The sequence below is a fragment of the Cnephaeus nilssonii genome (assembly GCF_951640355.1).
Source record: "Cnephaeus nilssonii genome assembly, chromosome: 10".
NCBI classification, from domain to species: domain Eukaryota; kingdom Metazoa; phylum Chordata; class Mammalia; order Chiroptera; family Vespertilionidae; genus Cnephaeus; species Cnephaeus nilssonii.
Window position 1 is genome coordinate 36,456,978 of NC_137081.1, and position 20,196 is coordinate 36,477,173.

The following is a 20,196-nucleotide window of genomic DNA, read 5'->3' on the forward strand; positions in this document are numbered from 1 at the left end:
ATACCTAGGTGTGCATTCAATCCCCGATCAGGGTGTGTATAGGAGGCAACCAATCGATGTGTCTCTCTCCCACACACACCTCTTCCTCTCTCTAAAATATATCCTTGGTATCCTTGGGTGAGGATTATCTATACTAATAAAAAGGTAATATGCTAATTAGACTGGGTGACTGGATATCTTCTGGATGTCTGACTTCCTTCCAGACAGTTAGGGGACAACCAGGCCAGCAGGGAGGCAGTTGGGGGGTGGCCAGGTCGGCAGGGGGGCAGTTAGGGGGCAGCCAGGCCGGCAGGCAGGCGAACGGTTAGGATTGCAAGAGGGATGTCCCTGATTGGAGAGAGTTCAGGCCAGGCTGAGGGACCACCCCCTCCCCCCGCAGTGCACCGGACCTCTAGTTAAAAATAAAAAACACGCTACCACTGATGGGGAAGCTATGGGCTGGAGAAGCTCCCAGTGAGCTGGAGCCTGGCTTCTTTCCTCTGAGTCCTGTGTGAGGTCTCTGCAGTAGTCTCTTGTGTGGCATCCAGCTTGCCCTTTGCCCTTTCACCTGTTTCCACTCTGTTGTTGCTGGCCTGGGCTGTTAGGGATCCTGCTGGTCTGGGAACTCTGTCCAGCATGTCCCCATCCCCACTGTCACAGCTGCAACATGACACTTGTAATTCTGATGAACAGAAATTCCTCATTTTAATGTAATCCAGTTGTTAGCCGCCTCCTTTGTGGTCAGTGCTTTCTAGGCCTGATGAGAGACCTTCATTTGCCCTCCGTGTAAGTGTGCACTCAGCCTGGAAGCCACGTTTAGGAATGGTAAAGATAGGAGGCCACGTTCAGAGGTGCCATGGATCCAGAGCATCTGACTGCAGCGAGTATCTCTCCCTGAGGCCCCCTCCAGGCCTCCCCTCCAGGTGTCCGTGGGTGGGATCCGATCATGCCTTGCTGTCGTGCCTGGCCTGCTGTCTCGATTTCTGCAGCTCAGAGCAGTCCTGCACGCACCCCGTCTTCTTCTAAGGTGTCTTGCCTTTCCCGGCCCTCAGGGTCCCTCCAAGCTTCTCCACTCTCAGCAAGGAGGGTCAGTTTGAAAGAGCTCACCTGCCATTACTGGAAGCAGACCCCCTCTGTTTTCATCATTATACTTTCATTATAGAAAAAAATAACTGAAAATATAAAATGAAAACTAGTCACAATTTTACCACCTAGCAATAAGCACTGTTGGCATTTTGCCCAAGGCCCTTCCAGCTTCACATGTAGATCGAGGTATTTTGCTGCCACAGTGGACTCACTTTTAAAAAGCGGTTTTGTGGCCTGCACTGGTTTTTCTTAGTGATGCGTCGTGAACGTGCTCGTGTCCTCTGTGCTTCCACCACCTCGTCAAGTGGAGATGAGGAGATGCACGCACAGTGGGGATCTGGCCCGTTGACTTGACTGATTGGCTATACTGCACACTCCAGCTGCTCCTAGCATTTCAGGGTTAGAAACAGCACCATTGTGTGCCTCTCTACACCTCAACCACATCCTTGAAATAAACCCCAAAAGGCGGTGTTTGGACGCAGTGTGCCATTCCAGTGTGAGTGTGGCTGACGAGTGGACCATCCCACTGAGCACATCTGAGGCTGCACCATCTGCACGGCCCTGGGGAGCACTGGGGATTCACCCTCATCTTTTCCAGTTTGGCGAGTGGAGCAGCCCTGGGACGTCAGCGAGGCTGGCTGGGTCCTTGCCTCCTGGCACTCCCTCTAGGAGGCATTCGTGTCTATCACTCTGGTCTCCATGATGTTAGCTTTTCATGCACTTTTGTGACAGTTATAAAGAGGCCAGCCAACCCTCACAGTCAGAAAAGCTTTCCCCAGCTAGTAACTCCTTTTCACTTTGCCTGCAGTTTGGTTTTACCTTGTAGAATTGAAACCCATCTGGACAGGGATTGTGTTTGTCTTGTTCCTAGAACAGTCTGTGGCACATTCTTGCTGAGGGAGTGAACTTACGACTCTGTAGTCAGATCTGCCATCTTTTCCTTTAGGGTTCCTGTCCTTGGTGTGGGCTCAAAAAGTCCCTCCCTTGCCAAGATTATATTGGCACCTTGTGCCATGGTGTGGGGACCTCCTGTTTCCTGGTACATTTATGGTTTCATTTTTCTCTTTCAATTAATCTACCTAAAATATTTCATTGGATGTTATTAGATTGGGACTCATTTTCTGCCCATATAATCAGTTTTCCCCTTATTCATTGGACCCTTCATATTCTGATTTCGAAGGCTGCCTTGACCATATAAACAGCCCTTGTTTTCACACTTGGGCTCTTTCTGGGTATTTTGTGTTTCTCATCAGTCCACACTCTTCTCATTTGTGGTGTTATATGTTACAGTCACTGTCTAGGAGAATAAGTTTCATCCCTCATTTGTCCTCCTTTTTAAAAAAATTTTTTGCTATTCTTACGTATTTAATTCTTCCAGTAAATTTTTTAATAATTTGGACAGATTCATTCAAAAAACACCATTGAGATTTCTCTTGAAATTGTATTGCCGTCATATGCCACATAATGATGGGGATATATGTTTCGGAAATGTGTCATGCTGTGATTTTGTCATGTGAATATCAGAGCACACCTGCACAAACTTACGTGGTTCAACCAACTACACACCTGGGCTGTGTGATACGGCTATTGCTCTTGGGCTATAGCCTACACAGCATATTACTGTATTGAATACTGTAGGCAACTAGAATACCATGTTATTTGTGTATCTAAACATAGAAAAGATACTATAAAAATACGGTATAAAAAATAAAAGTGGAAAAAAATATTTAAAATGGTATACCTGAATAGAGCACTTACCATGAATGGAGATTATAGGACTGCAAGTTGCTCTGGGTGAGTGAGTGGGTAGTGAGTGAACGTGAGGGTCTGGGACATCATTGCACACAACAGTAGACTTTATAAACCCTGTACACTGAGGCTACCCTCAATTTATAAAACACAATTTTAAATCAAGCACAAGAGAAAATGATGACATCAAGAGACACGGTAACACAAGATATATGAGGGTGCTGCCGAAGTAACACAGCTATTTTATAATAAACTGCTTTTTAATCATAGGAAGAGTACACTCTAAAACAATGATGAAAATTATGGTATATTAAATACATAAACCAGTGACATAGTAGTTTATTATCACATACTATACATAACTGTATTACTATACTTTTATATGACTGGTGGCAGGTTTATTTACACCAGTATCACCACAAACTCATGAGTAATGTGTTGTGCTAGGACAGTGGTCGGCAAACTCATTAGTCAACAGAGCCAAATATCAACAGTACAATGATTGAAATTTCTTTTGAGAGCCAAATTTTTTAAACTTAAACTTCTTCTAACGCCACTTCTTCAAAATAGACTCGCCCAGGCCGTGGTATTTTGTGGAAGAGCCACACTCAAGGGGCCAAAGAGCCGCATATGGCTCGCGAGCCGCAGTTTGCCGACCACGGTGCTAGGACATTATAATCACTAGGTGATAAGAATTTTTCAGTTCTATTATAATCTCATAGGACCACTGTCATATATGCAGTCTGTTGTTGATGGAAGTGATATATGGCAATTAACTTTAAAATTACATATTAACTTGAGGGAAAACTAACATCTTGACAACCTTCTGCTACTGGTCATTGCTCATGTTAATTTTAGATTTTTTATGTCCAATGTAAGGCTCCGTGGTTGGCATCCTGTAGGCCCTGCACAGGGAAGCTGTCTGTTCTATGGGGTGATATGTAACTTGGCTGAACCTAGGGAAGGATAATGACTCTTGGCTTGAGAAAGAGAACCTTTATCATGTTAAGTTTCTTTCTGATTCTAATAAATATCAGAAATAACATGATGGACTTCAGCAAAGTTCTTTTGAACATTTAGAGAAATGATCACTATTTTTCCTTTGATGTTGTGACAAAGTTATTGCTATTATCACCTCCTAATGTCAAACCATTCTTGCATTCCTAGAACAACCTTACTTGGTCACAGGATAGTTTCTGTCTGCTTTTAGGCTTGACTAGGAATATTTTATTTTTAAGTTATTTCATTTAGTCATTTATAACTGAGATTACTCTGTATAGGTTTTTTGAATCTAACTTTGTTAGGTTTTGGTACCAAGTTTATAAAATGAATTGTCCAACTCCCTATTTAATAATGATAATGCTCAACACTTTCTCCTGTGCTTGATTTTCAGCTAATAGTACTGGACCCACCGGTGAGTAGTTGGGTGCCCTGTGGCCCACAGCTTACCCACCTGGGTGGCAGGTGCCATGGTGTGGGGACCCCTTATGCCTCCCATAGCCCCTTGTAGAGTCAGCGTAGACTTGGACAGCACAGAATTTTCACATCACCTGTGTTATGCTTCAAGCTTGTGTCAGCCAGCCCTGCTCCTGGCCCAGACTTCTACCTCTTCTCCCACCCACAGGTAGAAGAAAGCAAGAGTGAGTGGTCTGTTCCACACTGTTTTACTATTTATGCAGCTCAAAAAACAATCGTGGTGGCAGCCAGGTAAGAGCCTTTCCCATCTGTATCCCAGTGGGCCCTGGGAGCCCCGGAGTAGGGGCTTCCCTGCCATGAGCTAGTGAGTGATGAGTGTCATTCCCACCGTTAGGAGTGATGTGTGCCCCTTGAGCACTGCTTCTCCAGTGTGGGGAGGCAGAGAACGTCCCCACAGACTGGCCATGGCACTGCCAAGCTGCTTCCTGCGCCTCAGGTTCATAGCCCTTGACAAGAACAGGTCTGCGAAGACTATCGGTCTCCAGGGGCACAAGCTCTTTGGCACACTCAAGTTAAGGCGCAGTGCCAGCGGGTTAGTGTGAGAAAGACAGGGCGGCCAGGCTGGGGCCCCTCCTCACCTGCACCCTGGCCCCTAGCTGTGCAGCGAGGCTGATGGGCCACAGCTCAGGGGCAAATGGCCACTTTCCCCTATTCCACATCAGATCAACAAAGGAGGGGCAGCCCGACCTCTGTCAGCACCATGCTGTGCCGTCCCTCCCCTGGAGGAGCCAAGTGACTCCCAACAGTTTATCCTTCTCTCGGGCAGGCATCCACTAGCTCCCACCAGGAAATGATGATCCAGGAAGCAACCAATCTTGTATCTGAGACTTTAAAAACCTTGTTTTAGGAACAAACTACCCTGTAGAGAACTCCAGTCCACACAAAGGTTCTGCCCTCCCTCCTCCTGCCCCTGGCAGCCGAGGGATGCAGGCTGGGCCACCCGCAGCATTCCCGACCATCCTTCGAACCCTTGAGACAGGCATCCCGACCTCCTGTCCCCTCTGAGAGATTGTGCAGGCCCTGAGGGCCGGCTCTGAGCCTCAGCCCTCCCTCCCGTCCCTCCCTCTCCCCACAGCACTCGGCTGGAAAAGGAGAAGTGGATGCATGACCTGAACAATGCCATTGAAGCGGCAAAGAGCAGTGGCAACACGACCCTGGCTCCGCCAGGCAGCGCAGTGTGCATTCCTCCCCGCAGTGAGTTCTGAGAACCCCTGCACGGAGGAAGCTTTCCTATAAATTGTTTCCTCGTTCATGTTCTGCCCACTAAGTCCACGTGCTCAAGTTCCAGGTAGAAGGGTGGGCTTTGCTCTTGGCCTGGGCACAAAGGGATAGCTCCCTTGCTCTCAGGGCTCCATTCACCAGGGTGGTCCTATCCCCTCTGAGCAGATGCCCGATTTCTCCCCCAGGACCCTCCGATGAAGTCTCTCTGGAGCAGGAGTCAGAAGATGATGCACATGGTACCCACAGCTCCTCGGAGGGGCAGGGCCAGCACCGGGCCAACACCACGGTGCACGTGTGCTGGTACCGGAACACCAGTGTCTCCAGAGCCGACCACAGCGCAGCCGTTGAGGTACGAGGTATAACTGGCACAAGCACCCTCTCAGCTTGTGCTTGCTGGGGGTAAGGGACCCTGGGGATCCCAGGCGGCAGGACTGGGCCAGGCCATGGCGAGCTGCCTCCTGCTCTCTTTGGGCAGGAAATTGGCTTGGGAAAGTCCCCTCAGGCACAGCAGCCCAGGGTTTTTGCCAGAGCTGTGGAGTGACAGTCACCCTCAGAGTCATCCTCAGGACTTGAGCAACCCAGTGAGGAAAAAACTCAGAGCCACGTGTGCTGGGAAGAACAGGGAAACTGGTGTCTCCAGTGCTCTCGAAAGGGCCCGTCACTAGGAGTCGATGCTTCCACCTCCACCATCAGGAGCACCCCCCGACACACACCTCTCAGGGGGCGCTTGTGAACAGAAGTGTCCCCTAAGCTTGAGCAGCTCAGCCATCTGTGCTATCCTGTGGGTGCCTGCTTGGGTGGTGAAGGCCACAGATGTGTTCAGAACCTGTGTCCCTCATGGTGAGGTTATAGGAAAGAAGTGTGGTACCAGCAGGAGGGTGGGAGATGCAAAAGGAGGGGGCACTGCAGAGAGGGGTCTGCCCTAGGCCAGGGCTCCTAACTTATCTCAGCACAAGAGCGGCTCAGTCCTAAGGCTGCCCAGGGGACACAGCTTGGGCTAGGGTTACACAGCATCCTCCCTTGGTGCCAGGGCATTTGTGAGGATTGTAGGTGGGGGTGGAGGGGGACTGGCTGTATTCTTGGGGAGCACACCTGCTCCCAGGAGATCCCAAGAGGATGGAGCCAAGAGGGTGATTGCTCTGATGGGCTGTGGTCTTGGGACCTTAACTAAAGCACTTTTGCTTTTTCCTTTTAGAACCAGCTTTCAGGGTATCTGCTAAGAAAGTTCAAAAACAGTAATGGCTGGCAGAAGCTCTGGGTGGTCTTCACCAATTTCTGCTTGTTCTTCTACAAAACACATCAGGTAAGGGTGCTTATCAGGGCTCGGGGTAGCCTGCCCATGGTGCTAGAGGAGGGCCCACCATGCCCTTCTCTCTCACTTCAGAATCTCCTTACCCTCCCCCAGGGGAGGGGAGGGGGGTAAAGAGGAGGAGAGGTGGCTGGGGAATGCCCATGGAACCATGCTGCCTTCTAGGATGACTATCCCCTGGCCAGCCTCCCCCTGCTGGGCTACAGTGTGAGCGTCCCCAGGGAGGCTGATGGCATCCACAAGGAGCATGTCTTCAAGCTGCAGTTCAAATCTCACGTTTACTTCTTCCGGGCCGAGAGCAAGTACACGTTTGGGAGGTAACTGCGGTGGACTGCCTGGTTCTCCTGCTCCCACTGGGGGCTGGAGGCAAGTTCCTGGTGCTGGGAAGGAAGGGCTGCACGTGGCTTCCTGGGTTTTCACTGGCCCTTGTCTTGTCCCATTCACTCCACATCTTGGGAAGGTATTTGAGCACAAGCCCACTGTCAGATGGCCAGAAAGCGCCCTGCTTTCCAAGTGGGCATCCTGGGCTTTCTGATGGGACAACCCCTTCTGCAGGTGGATGGAGGTGATTGAGAGAGCCAGCAGCTCGCCCGGAAAGGCTGGGGGCCCTGAGGAGGCATGAAGCCATTCTGCCTAGTTGAGGACAGAGCCCAGGAAGCAAAGCACAGTCAGCGCAGGCCCCACGACTGCTCATCCTGAGTCTTCCCACCAATGGACCAGCTGTATGGGTGGGCCTCACCGTGACATCTGGGAAGGACACTGTCCCCTTGAAGACCCAGTGCAGTCCCTTGGCCCTGTGGGGCCCTGGCAAGAACACCAAAGTGGAAATGCAGGCCCAGCTCCAGGGTGGCAACCAAGCTGGTGCTCACCTGCCCTCTCCTCTTCTAGAACAGGGCCCTGCTGAGAAATGGCTTTGAGCAGGAACTAGGGTGGCCCCAAATCACCCACTGCTGTACACAGGCCTGGCTGCCCTGTCCTTCAGTCTGGATCAACCAGGGGTGAGGCACAGGCCTCAGGTCACAGCTGCACAAAAGTCCAGCATAAGCCACTCTGGTGCCCACCTCACATACCTCCGGAGAAGGGGAAACCAAAGTTCCGTACGGCCCTGGTAGGGCGAGGGCCTCTAATTTATTAGTACCCAGTATTTCTTAACAAGTGGAAGTAGACGTACACCTGCTTGTGTGTGTGACTGAAAATAAAGGGCATCTTTCTGCGCCTGCCTGCTCAGTCTCGGGTCACTCCAAGGGGGAGACAGGGCTGTCGAGACCCTGCCTGGCCTGGATCCCCACCCACCACCAGTCCGTCTTCATTTAAGGTCTTTATTGAAAGTGGCAGAAGCCTCTCAATGTCCTATGAAAACTAACACCTTAACCTCAGTATAAGGGGAAACAAGGAAGTTCGGTTTTCTTAAACAAAAGAAATATCCTGGCTGACACTCATACTTTGAGAAGACACAGTACCCGATCCAACACCACAAGGCAAATCTACAACCACTGTGGGCCTACGTGGGCCCTGGGTGGGGGCGGGGAGCCTGGGTGAGTGGGGGAGAAGGCTGATCTGCCCAACAGCTTCCCCACCTCAGTTCCAGTGGCTACCATCCTGTGAGCCCAAGGAGGGGATGGCTATGCCAAGGGGAGCTGAGGAGGCTGCACCTGCCGCCTCCAGGGCTGCACAGTTCTCCATGAGTCTTTGCTGCCAGGTAACCTCAGCCAGGCCGGGAGGAAATGGAAGCGGACAGCCCTCAGCACAGGGTGGGGGGGCCTTGTCCCACAAGAGGCTCCAAGTCAGCAGTCTGTACAGAGCTCAAAACAAGACCCTTCTCTCCCCTCCGACAAACAGCAGCTTTAGCGGGTGGACGGCAGGTGGTTTCTGTTGTGTGAAAACCTAGAGGAGAGAGGCCCTGTCACTACCCCAGGCTCCAGTGCAGGCCCACAGGAAGCCACCAGGTGGCGTGGGCTGAGGTCAGCAACACAGAGCAGGCTGGGAGGGGATGGGGGCACCTCCCATTGTAGCCCACTATTGGCAGGAAAGGCCACCCTCCTCTCTGCAGCCCTGAAGCTACAAAACAGAAAGGCAGAGAGCCTCTTCCAGAGTGACCCCTATAGCCCGTCCTGGGGTCCCACCCCAGCTCCCCCTCACCTCTGCACCCGCTCCACCAGGTGAGCCATCAGCTTGTCAGAGATGCCGGGGCAGGACTCCTCGGCCAGGCTGAAGGCGTTCTCCAGCTCCTCCAGAGCCCCCACACCCCCGCCGCTCTGCCTGTGCTTCTCTTTGAGCTGTGGACAGACCACCATGCGCCTGGTCAGAGCTCACGCTGAAGGCTTCTCGGGCCCTCTCCTGTGACTTGCATTTGGGGGTCCCACTCATGGTCCTTCCACCATAAAGCCAGGATGGCTGGGTCCAACCAGGGGTTGCCCCCTCAGAGTCTCAGGTCTTGGTTCTCAACAGGGGTGTCTCTGCCTGCTTCCCATGCTGTGGTAGGCCCAGCTAACCACAGGACTTCCTCCCAATTGTAAGTGACAGCTCAGGGCTCAGGTCCAACGGACTTGAGAAAACAGCCCAGAAACTAACTCCCAGAGTGCACTGCACAGCCAGACCGCCTGCTCTGACCCCCCTCAGCCTCCACGCTGCCCCAATCTGTGGGAACCACTGACCTGGCAGGAGCAGTTAGGGACAGGTCAGCACGGCCCTCCCTGCCATACCCTGACACCTGACACATATGAGGAAGAGCCTGCATGTCTCCCAGTTCACCCCACCAGGCAGCCCAGACCTCAGGCCCAGCTTACAGGATCAGGACCCCTAAGGGATGCCCCTGCCAGCCTGGGTGGGGCTCTGCATCCCCACTGGGCTCACTGTGGAGGCTGCAGCAGCCTACAGATTCCCCCCCCCCCTCCCCATAAACACACACACGTGCTCCAAGCAGCTTGGGATATGGTAGTCCTGCCCTCCTCTCCAACACCTGTCAACTCCCCAGGCCCTGCCCCACGTGGGGCCCAGCCTCTAATCCAAGTATTTAAGCTGAGCTCATAATTTCCCGCAGGGTCCATGACAACCAGCTCCATCCAACCTCCTTCCCTCGAATTCCAGGCTTCGGGGGCTAGAAGCGTGCCTGCCCTGCCCAGACGCCCCCACCTTCCTCGGGAAGACTGCTGTATCCTGTCCCCCTCCCTGGATTCCAGGTGCTGCCTTCACTCTGGGGTAGAAAGTGGTCACTCTGGGGGCTCTCGGCTGCATCATACTCCCATCAGCAGGTGACACAGATACAGCGTCAATTGCCATGAAGCAAGAACTAGACCTCAGGATGCTTCTGGTCACCCCGTATGTTTGCAGTTCAAAGCCATTCTGGGGCCCCAGGCAGGACAAGGGCAGGCGAGGGAACTTGAGGGCAGTCAGTCTCAGCTGTTCCTAGTCCTGCTGCTACAAAGCCTGGCCAACAGTTAAACCACTGTGAACTCCAAGGGATCTGGAACCCTGTATATCGGGCACTGCAGCCCCATGCCCCACAGAACCCCCAGCCTAGCCCTCACCTCTCCAAAGACAGGCCGGACCAGCGTGGACAGGCACTGGGACCGCGGCTGCCTCTTGACGGGCTCCACAGACTGCAAAGCAAGGCCACAGCGAGGTGAACAGGGCAGAGAGGCAAGTGGGTGCCCAGGGCAGGTGTGCTCCACCCTGGCCCATTTCTAGCCTCCCTGAGAGATGCAGAACGTGAGAAGCACAAGGTACCCTCCCAGCACATGCAGGTCCGGGGCCTGGGGGCCCGCACCTTCTGGGGGCCGTGCAGGGCTGTCCCCTTGTGCAGCTTGCTGTGCGGGCTCGGCCGGATGGTTGGAGGGAACGTCCAGATGGGGCCCTGTTCTCCGTCCTCAGCATCTCCATCACTGCAGAGGAGAATGAAGAGTCAAGAGTGCCCTGAGGGCCAGGATTCAGGGGGATCCCAAGCACCCCCACCCCACTACTTTCTGAGGCATCCTCACAGCCCTAAATGCTGGGTAGGGCCCTTGCTCAGGCTGCAGGAGCCAGGTGACCACAAAGGTCCTCAGAAACCAGCACCCAAGTTCCTGCCCTGGAGCAGGGACCCCTCGCATGTCACAGCCCAGAGCAGAAGCCCTGCACGACAAGCAGACCTACATGTCCGAGTCCTCAGAGCTGGACTCCTCGCCGTGCCCCTCGGACTTCCAGCGCTTGTAGCGGTCAATGAGCTCGGTCAGGAAGGAGGTCTTCCTGGTATATCGTGTGATGAACTTGTGCTTCAGGAGCTCTTTGGCGGTGGGCCGCTGCAGGGAGATGGGCAGGTATCACTGGGTGAGGGATGGCTGGGCTCGTCCTTCAAACTCCTGGAGCTTTGACTCCAGACAGCCAGGCTGGGAATGGGCCTGGCCATCAAGCTCTCTGACTGGACCCAGTGAGGGGTTCCGGGGGAGGGCAACCAGGAAGCTGGGGCTGGGCTCCACTATCTGCCCCGGGCCAAAACCCTCCAAGATCTTCCCCAGACCCTGAACTAGGAGGGGCCTAGGGCCCTGTCACCTCCCATTTCCCACCACAGACCTTCCCAGAGGACTGGAACTGTTCTAGCCCACCCCATGCAGCCAGGGGCTGAAGGCTTACGAAGCGGGGGTCCTTGTTAAGGCAGGCCTCCACAAACTCCTTGAAAGGCTTGCTGTGGTGGCCCTCCAGGGTGGGCGGGCTGTTCTTGGGGATCAGGAACAGGACACGCATGGGGTGGAGGTCAGAGTTCGGAGGCTCACCCTTGGCCAGCTCGATGGCTGTGATCCCCAGCGACCAAATGTCGGCCTGGACAGAGCCACAAAGAACAGTTGCCACCAGAGGCACCCTGAGCCCTGCTGCAGCCACCCTCATGCCTGCTGTGCCCACCTTGAAGTCATAGGCTGACTGCTTGATGACTTCGGGTGCCATCCAGAAGGGGGTGCCCACAAACGTGTTCCTCTTGATCTGCGTGTCCGTGAGCTGCCCCGCCACCCCGAAGTCTGCCAGCTTCACATCACCTTGCTCTGAGAGCAGCACGTTGGCAGCTGCTCAACACAGGACGGCAGGGCGTCACCCTTTGAGCCACATGGACCCCCACCCTATGTGCAGCTGCAAAAGACGTGCCTGCTGGCAGCCACCTGGCCTTCTGGGACAGCAGCAGAGCTGTCCCTGGGACCTCATCTTGTCTCTCCTCCATCCAGCAGGCTAGAGATGGAGCCAGATCTGTCCACCCTCAGACCCAAGGCCACAGGGCAGTGCCAGCAAGCCAGGGGCCCACCCTGTGCAGCACCCCCAGCCCAAGCTCCAGGACCCCACTTTAGTTTGCCTTTTATGACAGATCCCAAAAACACAGCAATTGCCCTTTTCTCCCAAACCACCCAACAGGCAGAGCTTCCCCCTCACTCCACCACCAAACATGCAGATTCCCTCACTCCACCAGTGTCTCCAGTCAGCCTCTCAGCCACATCCCTCCTAGGGACACTCAGCAGGGCCAGCCTACACCTGACACAAAGAATGTACACTTTTGGCTTAAATAGGGTCCCTTCTTACACTAGGCACACAAGAGGTGTTTTTGCCATACGGAAATATGGTGCTAAGTTCTACCAGTTACTGGCTGTGTTTCCTGGCAACCAAGCTGATGGCCATGCTCAGGTTCCAGTGGGCACAGAGCTACAAGAGTCCCCACATCCCAGATGCCTAGCACCACCATCCACGTGCCCATATCAACCTGCCACCTCATGCCCTGGTCTTTCTAGGGTCACGGAGCTCAGGGGCCCAGGTGGGAGCCATGCCCTGAGGGACCTTTGATGTCTCTGTGGATCTTGCGCTCTGAGTGCAGGTAGTCCAGGCCCTTCAGAATCTCCCGCAGGATCGTGGCGATGTAGGTCTCCTCCAGGGGGCCCGGCTTCAACTGTGCACAGATCGGACAGCAGGACCTCAGACTCCCTCCACCAAGGCCAATCTACCCTTCCTTCCACATCACCCCAGACAGTCACCAAGGCCCCAGCTCAACCGCCTCACCACCAAGGGAGAGTGACCCTGTGCATAGTAGGGCTCCCTACTCCATTAACCACTTTGGAAATAAAGTTTCAGGTGTGGGTCAAGAGGCTGTTTTTAGAGAACATACAATACCTTCACCTTCACTGTAAAGGTAACAGATGAAAATGGGGTCCCAGCCACATTCTAAGCCTGTATGACTGGGGACACTAACCCTCCTGCCCCCTCCCCAGGCAGAAGATGCCCAGGACCCTCAGCACCAACCAGCGGGGACTAAAAATAGCTCTTCATTTGGGCTTAGTCGGCTCCTGACTGACAATACACCAAGATAGCGTAGGAAAGGAGTCTAGGGACACAGGTGGGACAACCCCATAGCACCCTTTGGTCTGGTCCTGCCCCTGGCAAGCTGCCCACTGTTTCGGCCTACACCTCACCAGGTCCAGCGCGGAGCCGCCGCCCAGGTACTCCATGATAATCCACAGCTTTGTGCTCTGGGACCAGAGAAATGCCTGTCAGTACATGGTAGTCAGCAGGGGGTTCCCCAGGCCCCATGACACACTCCCAGGCAGGGCTCCGGCCTGTGGGGAACCCTCCAAGAAAGGGATTCAGCAGCCTTACCCGGCTCCCTCCCATCACACTCCTATGACAGCAGCTTTGCAGATGGAACATGTGCTCAGACAAGTAGCCAAGTCTACTCTGCAACAGCCCATCAAAAACTAGGCTGGAAGACGGCTGCCCAGCTAGCACTTGACCTTGATGTAGCCACACACTATGTGCCCTGGGCAGGCCCCCGAGCTGGCACTGGGCTCTGCTACAGGGCCTCATAAATGCCATCCCATAGGGGCTACCCCAGCCAGGGAGTCATACAGCCCATTCAGACTCTTAAGCCCTGCCTCTCCCAGGACTCCCCCTCAGGATGAGACAGGAGCCTCCCAAACACCTGCCTGGCCCTCTGGGTTGTTGTTTTGGGGGCCTGTTCAACTGTGAAGCTGTATCCATGCTCGCTGTCAGGCCAGACCTCTCCTCCCCATTGTTCCAATATGGGGGCAGGTGCAGAGACTGTTGGGTTTAGCCCCGGCCCCAGGGAACCCTGGGCATCCACCTGAGCACGGGCCCCGCCCCCAGACACCTTCAGGTAGGAGCCGAAGTATCGGGTGATGTAGGGACTGTCACACTGGCTGAGCACGGTGATCTCCTGCTGGATGTCCTCGATCTCGTCCTCGGCCTCCTCCAGGTCGATGATCTTGATGGCCACCACCTCCTTGGTGCGGTTGTCGATGCCCTTGAACACCTCCCCGAAGGAGCCCTTGCCAATGCGGTCCAGCTTGGTAAAGAGCTCCTCGGGGTCCACACGCGAGTGCTGCAGGAACACAGGGCAGGCAGCCCCGTCAGCGCAGGGCAGCCCTGCAGGGACGCGGGGATCCCATGTGCCAGCAGCAGACAGGAGCTCACCCAAGGTCTTTTTGAGTTTCCTCTTTCATCCCTTTTGTTTCAGGAAACCAAAATGCACCCTCCACAGGGAGATCCTCAGAGAGCACAGAGGCCTGGCACCAGCCAAGGGGTGGAGGTGTGGAGCAGGTGGAGGGGCCACAAAGGTCACACCCGCTGCCCACCCCCACCGGTGGGGAGGACCCAGTGAGGTACAGAGATGGGTTAAAAGTAGGTGGAGCATCAAGATTTTAGGCAGGAGACCACATGAAAACCATGGGCATAGTTAATAATGTATCCTTGTTGACTCATCCATTTTAACAAACGTTAACACACAAATGCAAGATATTAATAATATGCTAACACCCGGGGAATGACCAGACCTCTTGCTCATTTTCCTGTAAACCTAAAACTACTCTAAAAAATTCTCTTAAACAAAACACCCAGCGTGCATGAACTCACCTGGCAGCCACACCCCCTTAGAAAGGGCTTCCCTTCACCACCCCCACGCAGTCCTCAGGAAGCTGCACCCTCACACCAGCACGGAGCTTGACCCTGGACACTCAAGTATCACAGCAAACTGCCCCACATGGCCCTCGGATTTAAACACAAACAAGGCCTGAAAGGTACAGAGCTGCTAGTGCAGATGGTGCCCAGGACAGGGTTGGCAGAGGGGCTCAGAGGGCTCAGTGTGGGGGCTGCGTGGAGGACAGCAACACCAGAGAGCTGGCCAGGGCCACCCTGGGCATCCCCCAGCTCCTGCCCATGTGGCTTCCTGGGCTCCTGATAATATTACACTCCACCCACCACCACAGACCATGTTCTCAGAAAGCCAGGGTAGGCCCTGCAGGCCCAGTGACGAGGGAGCCAGGTGCCCAGGACCCACAGGTCCTTTTGCGGCCTTGTCTGGACAGAGGCAGAAAGGTTCCCAAGCCCCATAGACCTCAAATCCCGCAGGGCACACCTCCCTCTGAAGAGGCCACCCCACCCCACCAAAGCACCTACACCAGGGCCAATGTAAAGTGACAAAAACCACACTGCTGCACTAGGTGCTGGCACCTGCCCAGGGAGGGAGTCTCGTCTCGGAGCCCATGCTCACCCCCAGGCAGAGCTCTAGCCTGGCCCAACCTGCTCCAGACTGAGACCACATGTCAATCAGAAACTGCCAGTTACTTGCCTTCCTGGGGTTCCTAACCAGGAGGAAGGAAGGAGACAGACGAAGTCCCAGACCTCGGATGATTCTGGGTACCAGGCAAGCCAGAAGAGAGCTGCAGGTGATAGGTAAGCAGGCACTGCAGAGGCTGGGGCCAGAACAGGGTCTCAATTCAGAACCCTCCCCAATAAGGCAGGCCACACAAAGCCAGGGGATGCAGCCACAGGCAGGTGCCTCAAGCAGGCCTATGGGTGTCCACTGGCACCTTGACTCAGCCAGTTAAGGAATGAGGCCCTTCTCACTCCCTCACGGGAAATGGCAGTCCAGTGCATGTGGAGGAAGAGACAGCCGCAGATGCGTGCAGCCAACCGCTGCCAGAAATCCCAAAGTCAAGGTCAAGGGCAGGACAGTGAAAGCAGAGGGCAGCACAGGTCCCTCACGCCAGGCTGCCCCAGCCTCTTCCTCCTGCTTCACATGTTCTAACAGGTGTGTGGCCTCAAATCACAGCTGCTCAGCCATCTTCAGGGTGGGAGATGGGGTCATGGATCACAAGATTAGAACCAACCCCAGCTGGAGAGAACAGCCTCTCATCAATGCATTGCCCACACCGCTGACCACTTGACAATCAGCATGACACACCTTCCCGCTGGAGAAAAAGCTGGCTCCGACCTGGGTGGGGAACCTCGATGCACCATGCTCAGCCTTGGCCACGTGTGGAATGTAGTCCAGAAAGGGCCCTCTCTGCCCACTCCTCCCCCCCTGACCCACAGTGCCTTCCCACAGTGCTTAATGGTGCCCTGAAGGCTTGCCCCAGCTCATGTTGGGGCAGCCCTGTAAGACACCCAGCTGCCCAGTGATTGCAGTCCAGTTGGTGCCCTGACCTTGCGACCTCTGTCACTGCAAGGACAGTCCTCTCCTTCTAAGGTGGCCTAAGACCCAGAGGTGGGACTGAGGCCTGGCAGCACCCTCGTCACCACTGCCCTTCTAGCTCTCAGCCCAGGTGCCCAGGACCCACAGGTGTAGGTGCTTTGGTGGGGTGAGGTGGCCCCCAAACCACTCTCAGGCCTCTGCTAACACACCCTCCACTCCACTGAGAACAGTGTCGCTCTGCACACCCAGCCAGAGCTGAATCTGGTCCACGCAGCCACCCAAAGGAAACCCCAGGCAGCCTTGAGCAGAATTCAGAGCACACCTAAGCCAGGGTTCCAGCTCAATATGGAAGGGGGACCCCCAACGCTCAACTCTCACACTCTTTGGGTCCCCACCTCTGCAGGTCAGTCAACTGAGCTGATAGGGTGTGACAGGAATAGTCCAGACTATGATACTGACCCTACAAGCAATCACAGGGACAACCATTCCCACCCCATGGTGGGGGAAAGGCAAGCAGCTCCCCCATCTGGGGCCCAGGCTGCCCTTGTAGGCGATGTACATGGTCTGGACAATCACTCAGGTCACTCAGCTGGCGGTCAAGACCCTTGTTCTCCGAGTCAGCCCTGGTGCTGTCAGATCTGGGTACACCATGTGGCAGTGTGCCTGCCATTAGTGTCACCCCACAAAATAAGAGGAGCCACGCTGTCCCCAGTTACCACCCGCAGCCATTCAGGCCCTGCAGGCAGGTGGCATTAGCGAGGTGAAGAGAAATGGCAGGGCAGGAGCACAGGCTGTGGGGGACCTCCCCACAGGGCCAGTGACAACCACCTCAAGAGAAAACACTGTCTTGTCAGGCTTCCGCCACTGACAAAGGCTGAGTCTCTCTGCCCCTGAAAGGACAAAGGGGGCTCCCTTCCTTTGGGGTCCCTTCCTCAGCTCCTCTGCACCCGCCCTCCCTCCCGGATCTGACTGGACACCCCAGGCCGAGCACCAAGTACCATCAGCTCATGGGTACAGCGGCAGCTCACAGCTCCACTTTCTCATTTTGGAACCCACAGGAGCTATTCCTATAGCTCTTAAAAATAAGCTGGAGGCAGACTTTTCTCCCAGCATTAGTCATGTAATTTACCAAATACACAAGGTCAGATATGAATGAGAAATCTGTTAGCATCAATCAGCAAGCCCTGGTTCCCACCTGTGACCACTGCTGGACCCAGATACCCTGCCCAACAGCTGCATGTGGCCTTCCAGGTTTCTCCAAGGAGCCTGTGTCTGGAGCTGAACCCTGGCTCCTGCTCCTCCTGGCCGCACATGGACACACGCCTCCTGCATGCTGTTCCCATTGATTCCCACACGGTACAAGCAGGAGGACCACTCTCTTTCTCAGAGGTCCTCCCAACACTGCAGCGGTTGGCCTGCGTTAGCCCAAGCCAGCACGTCAAGAGGAACACCTGCCACCAGGTGGTTTACTCCACTTCACATCAGCATCACAACACACTTGTGTTGAAATAACAAAAAGGGAGGAGGTACAGACCACGAGTCCCCATGCGCACCCCCCTTCCTGGCACCAGCAGCAGGTCCTCATTCGAGGCAAACTCAGGGCACACTACAGAGGGTCCCTCAAAGTCAGCCGGTGCCACAAAATACAAGAACCAATCAACCAAAGAAGAAAGATAGCAGATAGAAGGCATCGCCCAGGTCAGCACTGCTAGCCTGGGCAAATCAGGTTCTGCAGACCAGCCTTCTCCACCTCCCCTCAATGAAAATGCTCACACAGGTGTCCTCTGCTTTCTCTACATGCCAACTGGTACACAACAGCTGCTTAATCACATTCGCAGCCTCTCTCATTGCCCATCAGGGAGGGATCCCCCAGAGCCCCTCCTCCAGCCCAACATGGACAGAATGACCCCAGCCCAGGCCCAGCCTCCAGTGTGGACTCTGACCTTCGCTGTCCCTGCAGATCCAGGTTCCCGCCCTGCCCCGCCCTGTTCCTGAGACAGGTCTCTGCACACCTGCCACTGACCTCAAGTGGTTCCCTGTGAGAGGCCTGTGGGCTTCTGCCTCCACCCGAGTCAGCCCTGTTCCCACCCAGAGCAGCACCGGAGGACTGCTCCCCACTCTGCCCACACACGTGCATCACAAGGTTCCCCTTGAAGGCTCCTCTTTTCATCCTACACACCCTGGAGGGGAGGGCTCCTCTGAAACCCAGAAGTACGAGAGATACTTATTGGTGCAATAAGATGTCCCTTCGGGATCTCGGACTCTGCAGTCAGTGCTCTTGTCCCAGGGGACCCAGCGAACGCGCGCTCACAACCCAGAAACCAACCCTCACCTGGTTGGCAAATCCCCTGAGGTGAGCCATGTCTGCGCGGCCCTCAGACCATCCGCGGCAGCCCCAGGAGGCCCCTGGATTCCGCCTGAGGATCTGGAACCCGGCTCGCTCGCTTCAGTCAACTGGAGAGAGAGCAGGCCAGCTCAGTATCCCACTCAGGACACACGGGCTCCCCCAGGCCAGGCGGCCGCCCCCTCCTCCGACCATCTGGGAACAAGCTGGAGGGGGCGGGTGGAGGGGGGAACAGAGACTCGGGCATTGTCAATCCTGGGCATCCCTGAGGCCCTTCCCACCTCGGCTCCCGGCCCAGCGTAGCCTTCAGGCCCGCTTCTCCGCACCGGACCCCGCCCCCGGTGCCCTCCTCTCCAGCCCCACTCCCCGCACCGTTCGGCCCCCTCCCCAACTGCCCCAGGCGCGGGCTCGCCCGGCAGCGCGCCCACCTCCGGGGGGCTCCATCCCGGCCTCCCCCGGCCCGTTCCGCAGTGCCCGCGCAGGCTCCCACCCGCTGCCTTCGCTCGCCCCGGACGCCGGGCCCTCCAGCCCGCAAAGCAGCGGCAGTGGCGGCGACGGCCGAAGAAAGGCCGGCGGCGGCGGCGGCGGCGACAGCGAGGGCGGAGCGCGGCATTGTAGCCCAGCGCGGGGCTCTCTGGGACACCGAGTCCCGCCGCTCCCTCCGGGCCCGGGCGTCCGCCGGAGTTGGACTACAAGTCCCGGCAGACCATGGGGCGGGACGGTGTCGCGGCCAGCAGGAGCGCCGCGGGGCTCGCTGGGACTCCGAGTCCGGCTTCCTAAGAGGCTCTGAACTACGTCTCCCGGCAGGCCGCGGGGCAGGGGTGGTGCCAGGTCCTGGAGGCGGAGCCGGGTCCTGGAGGTGGGGCCAGGCCGGGCGCTGGTGGGGTAGGGCACGCCCTCCGCTCCTCCTTCTTTTCTTCCCCTCCTCTTCCTTCATTCTCCCCACCGCGCCCCCAACCACCCATGGAATGATGAAAGGACCGACGAATTGAGTCTGAAAAGGGAGCACAGTCTGACATCTGCTCCGACATGAAGGGACCTTGAGGACTGACACTCAGTGCAATAAGCCAGACAGAAGGACAAATGCTGTGTGACTCCACTGATCTGAGGTTCCTGGAGGAGTCAGGTTCACAAAGACAAATGAGTAGACGGTGGGGAACAGGGGTGGGGAGAGGGGGAGAATTAGTGTTTAATGGGGACAGAGTGTCAGTTTTGCAAAATCAAGAGTTATGGGGATGGATAGTAGTGATGGCTGCACAACCATGTGAATGTGCTTAACACAAATGAACACTATTAACATGGTAAACACAAATGAACACTATTACCATGGTAAATTTAGGGTTATGTGTACTTTACCACAGTTATAAATAAATTAAATGAGATTGAAAAAGGAATTAAGTTCTGCTCTGGAGTGTTGGCTCCTTTGTTTGAATGCCGTGTACACCAAAAGGTGGCCGGTTCGATCCACGTCAGGGGACATACCCAGGTTTCAGGTTCAGTCCCTGGTTGGACCTCGTGCAGGAGGCAACCAATGGATGTTTCTCTCTCACATCCCTCTCTTTCTCTCTCTCCCTCTCTTCCTTCCTCGCTCTAAAA

The 20,196-nt window shown here is 55.3% G+C and overlaps 2 protein-coding genes across 11 annotated transcripts in view; one reads left to right on the top strand and one right to left on the bottom strand.

Moving 5' to 3' along the window:
- The window catches only part of FARP2 (FERM, ARH/RhoGEF and pleckstrin domain protein 2), a 100,322-nt gene extending 92,338 nt beyond the window's left edge, over nucleotides 1-7,984 (top strand). For 6 of the 8 annotated variants that reach the window (XM_079782273.1, XM_079782274.1, XM_079782270.1 and 3 more), the window contains 7 exons: nucleotides 4,208-4,228; nucleotides 4,439-4,521; nucleotides 5,366-5,484; nucleotides 5,697-5,860; nucleotides 6,707-6,814; nucleotides 6,986-7,137; nucleotides 7,376-7,984. In XM_079782273.1, the coding sequence (XP_079638399.1) occupies nucleotides 4,208-4,228; nucleotides 4,439-4,521; nucleotides 5,366-5,484; nucleotides 5,697-5,860; nucleotides 6,707-6,814; nucleotides 6,986-7,137; nucleotides 7,376-7,442 (714 nt within the window). In that variant the 3' untranslated portion in view covers nucleotides 7,443-7,984. The remainder of the gene's footprint in view (nucleotides 1-4,207; nucleotides 4,229-4,438; nucleotides 4,522-5,365; nucleotides 5,485-5,696; nucleotides 5,861-6,706; nucleotides 6,815-6,985; nucleotides 7,138-7,375) is intronic. The other 2 variants (XM_079782275.1, XM_079782277.1) reach the window with 1 other exon arrangement.
- A 141-nt stretch (nucleotides 7,985-8,125) lies between these two features.
- Nucleotides 8,126-19,194, bottom strand: STK25 (serine/threonine kinase 25). Of its 3 annotated transcripts, none has more exons than XM_079782287.1 (12): nucleotides 19,091-19,194; nucleotides 18,589-18,710; nucleotides 13,935-14,165; nucleotides 13,240-13,296; nucleotides 12,611-12,719; nucleotides 11,696-11,853; nucleotides 11,429-11,614; nucleotides 10,952-11,097; nucleotides 10,587-10,701; nucleotides 10,348-10,419; nucleotides 8,960-9,096; nucleotides 8,126-8,704 (listed from the first exon to the last, which is right to left on the bottom strand). In XM_079782287.1, exons 2-12 carry the CDS (start codon nucleotides 18,616-18,618, stop codon nucleotides 8,665-8,667), a joined length of 1,281 nt encoding a protein of 426 aa, XP_079638413.1. In that variant the 5' UTR covers nucleotides 18,619-18,710; nucleotides 19,091-19,194; the 3' UTR covers nucleotides 8,126-8,664. The 3 variants fall into 3 exon arrangements, with proteins under 3 accessions (XP_079638413.1, XP_079638412.1, XP_079638414.1); XM_079782286.1 differs by having other exon boundaries at nucleotides 19,029-19,187; XM_079782288.1 differs by lacking the exons at nucleotides 18,589-18,710; nucleotides 19,091-19,194 and adding an exon at nucleotides 14,696-18,140.
- Between the last annotated feature and the right edge of the window lie 1,002 nt (nucleotides 19,195-20,196).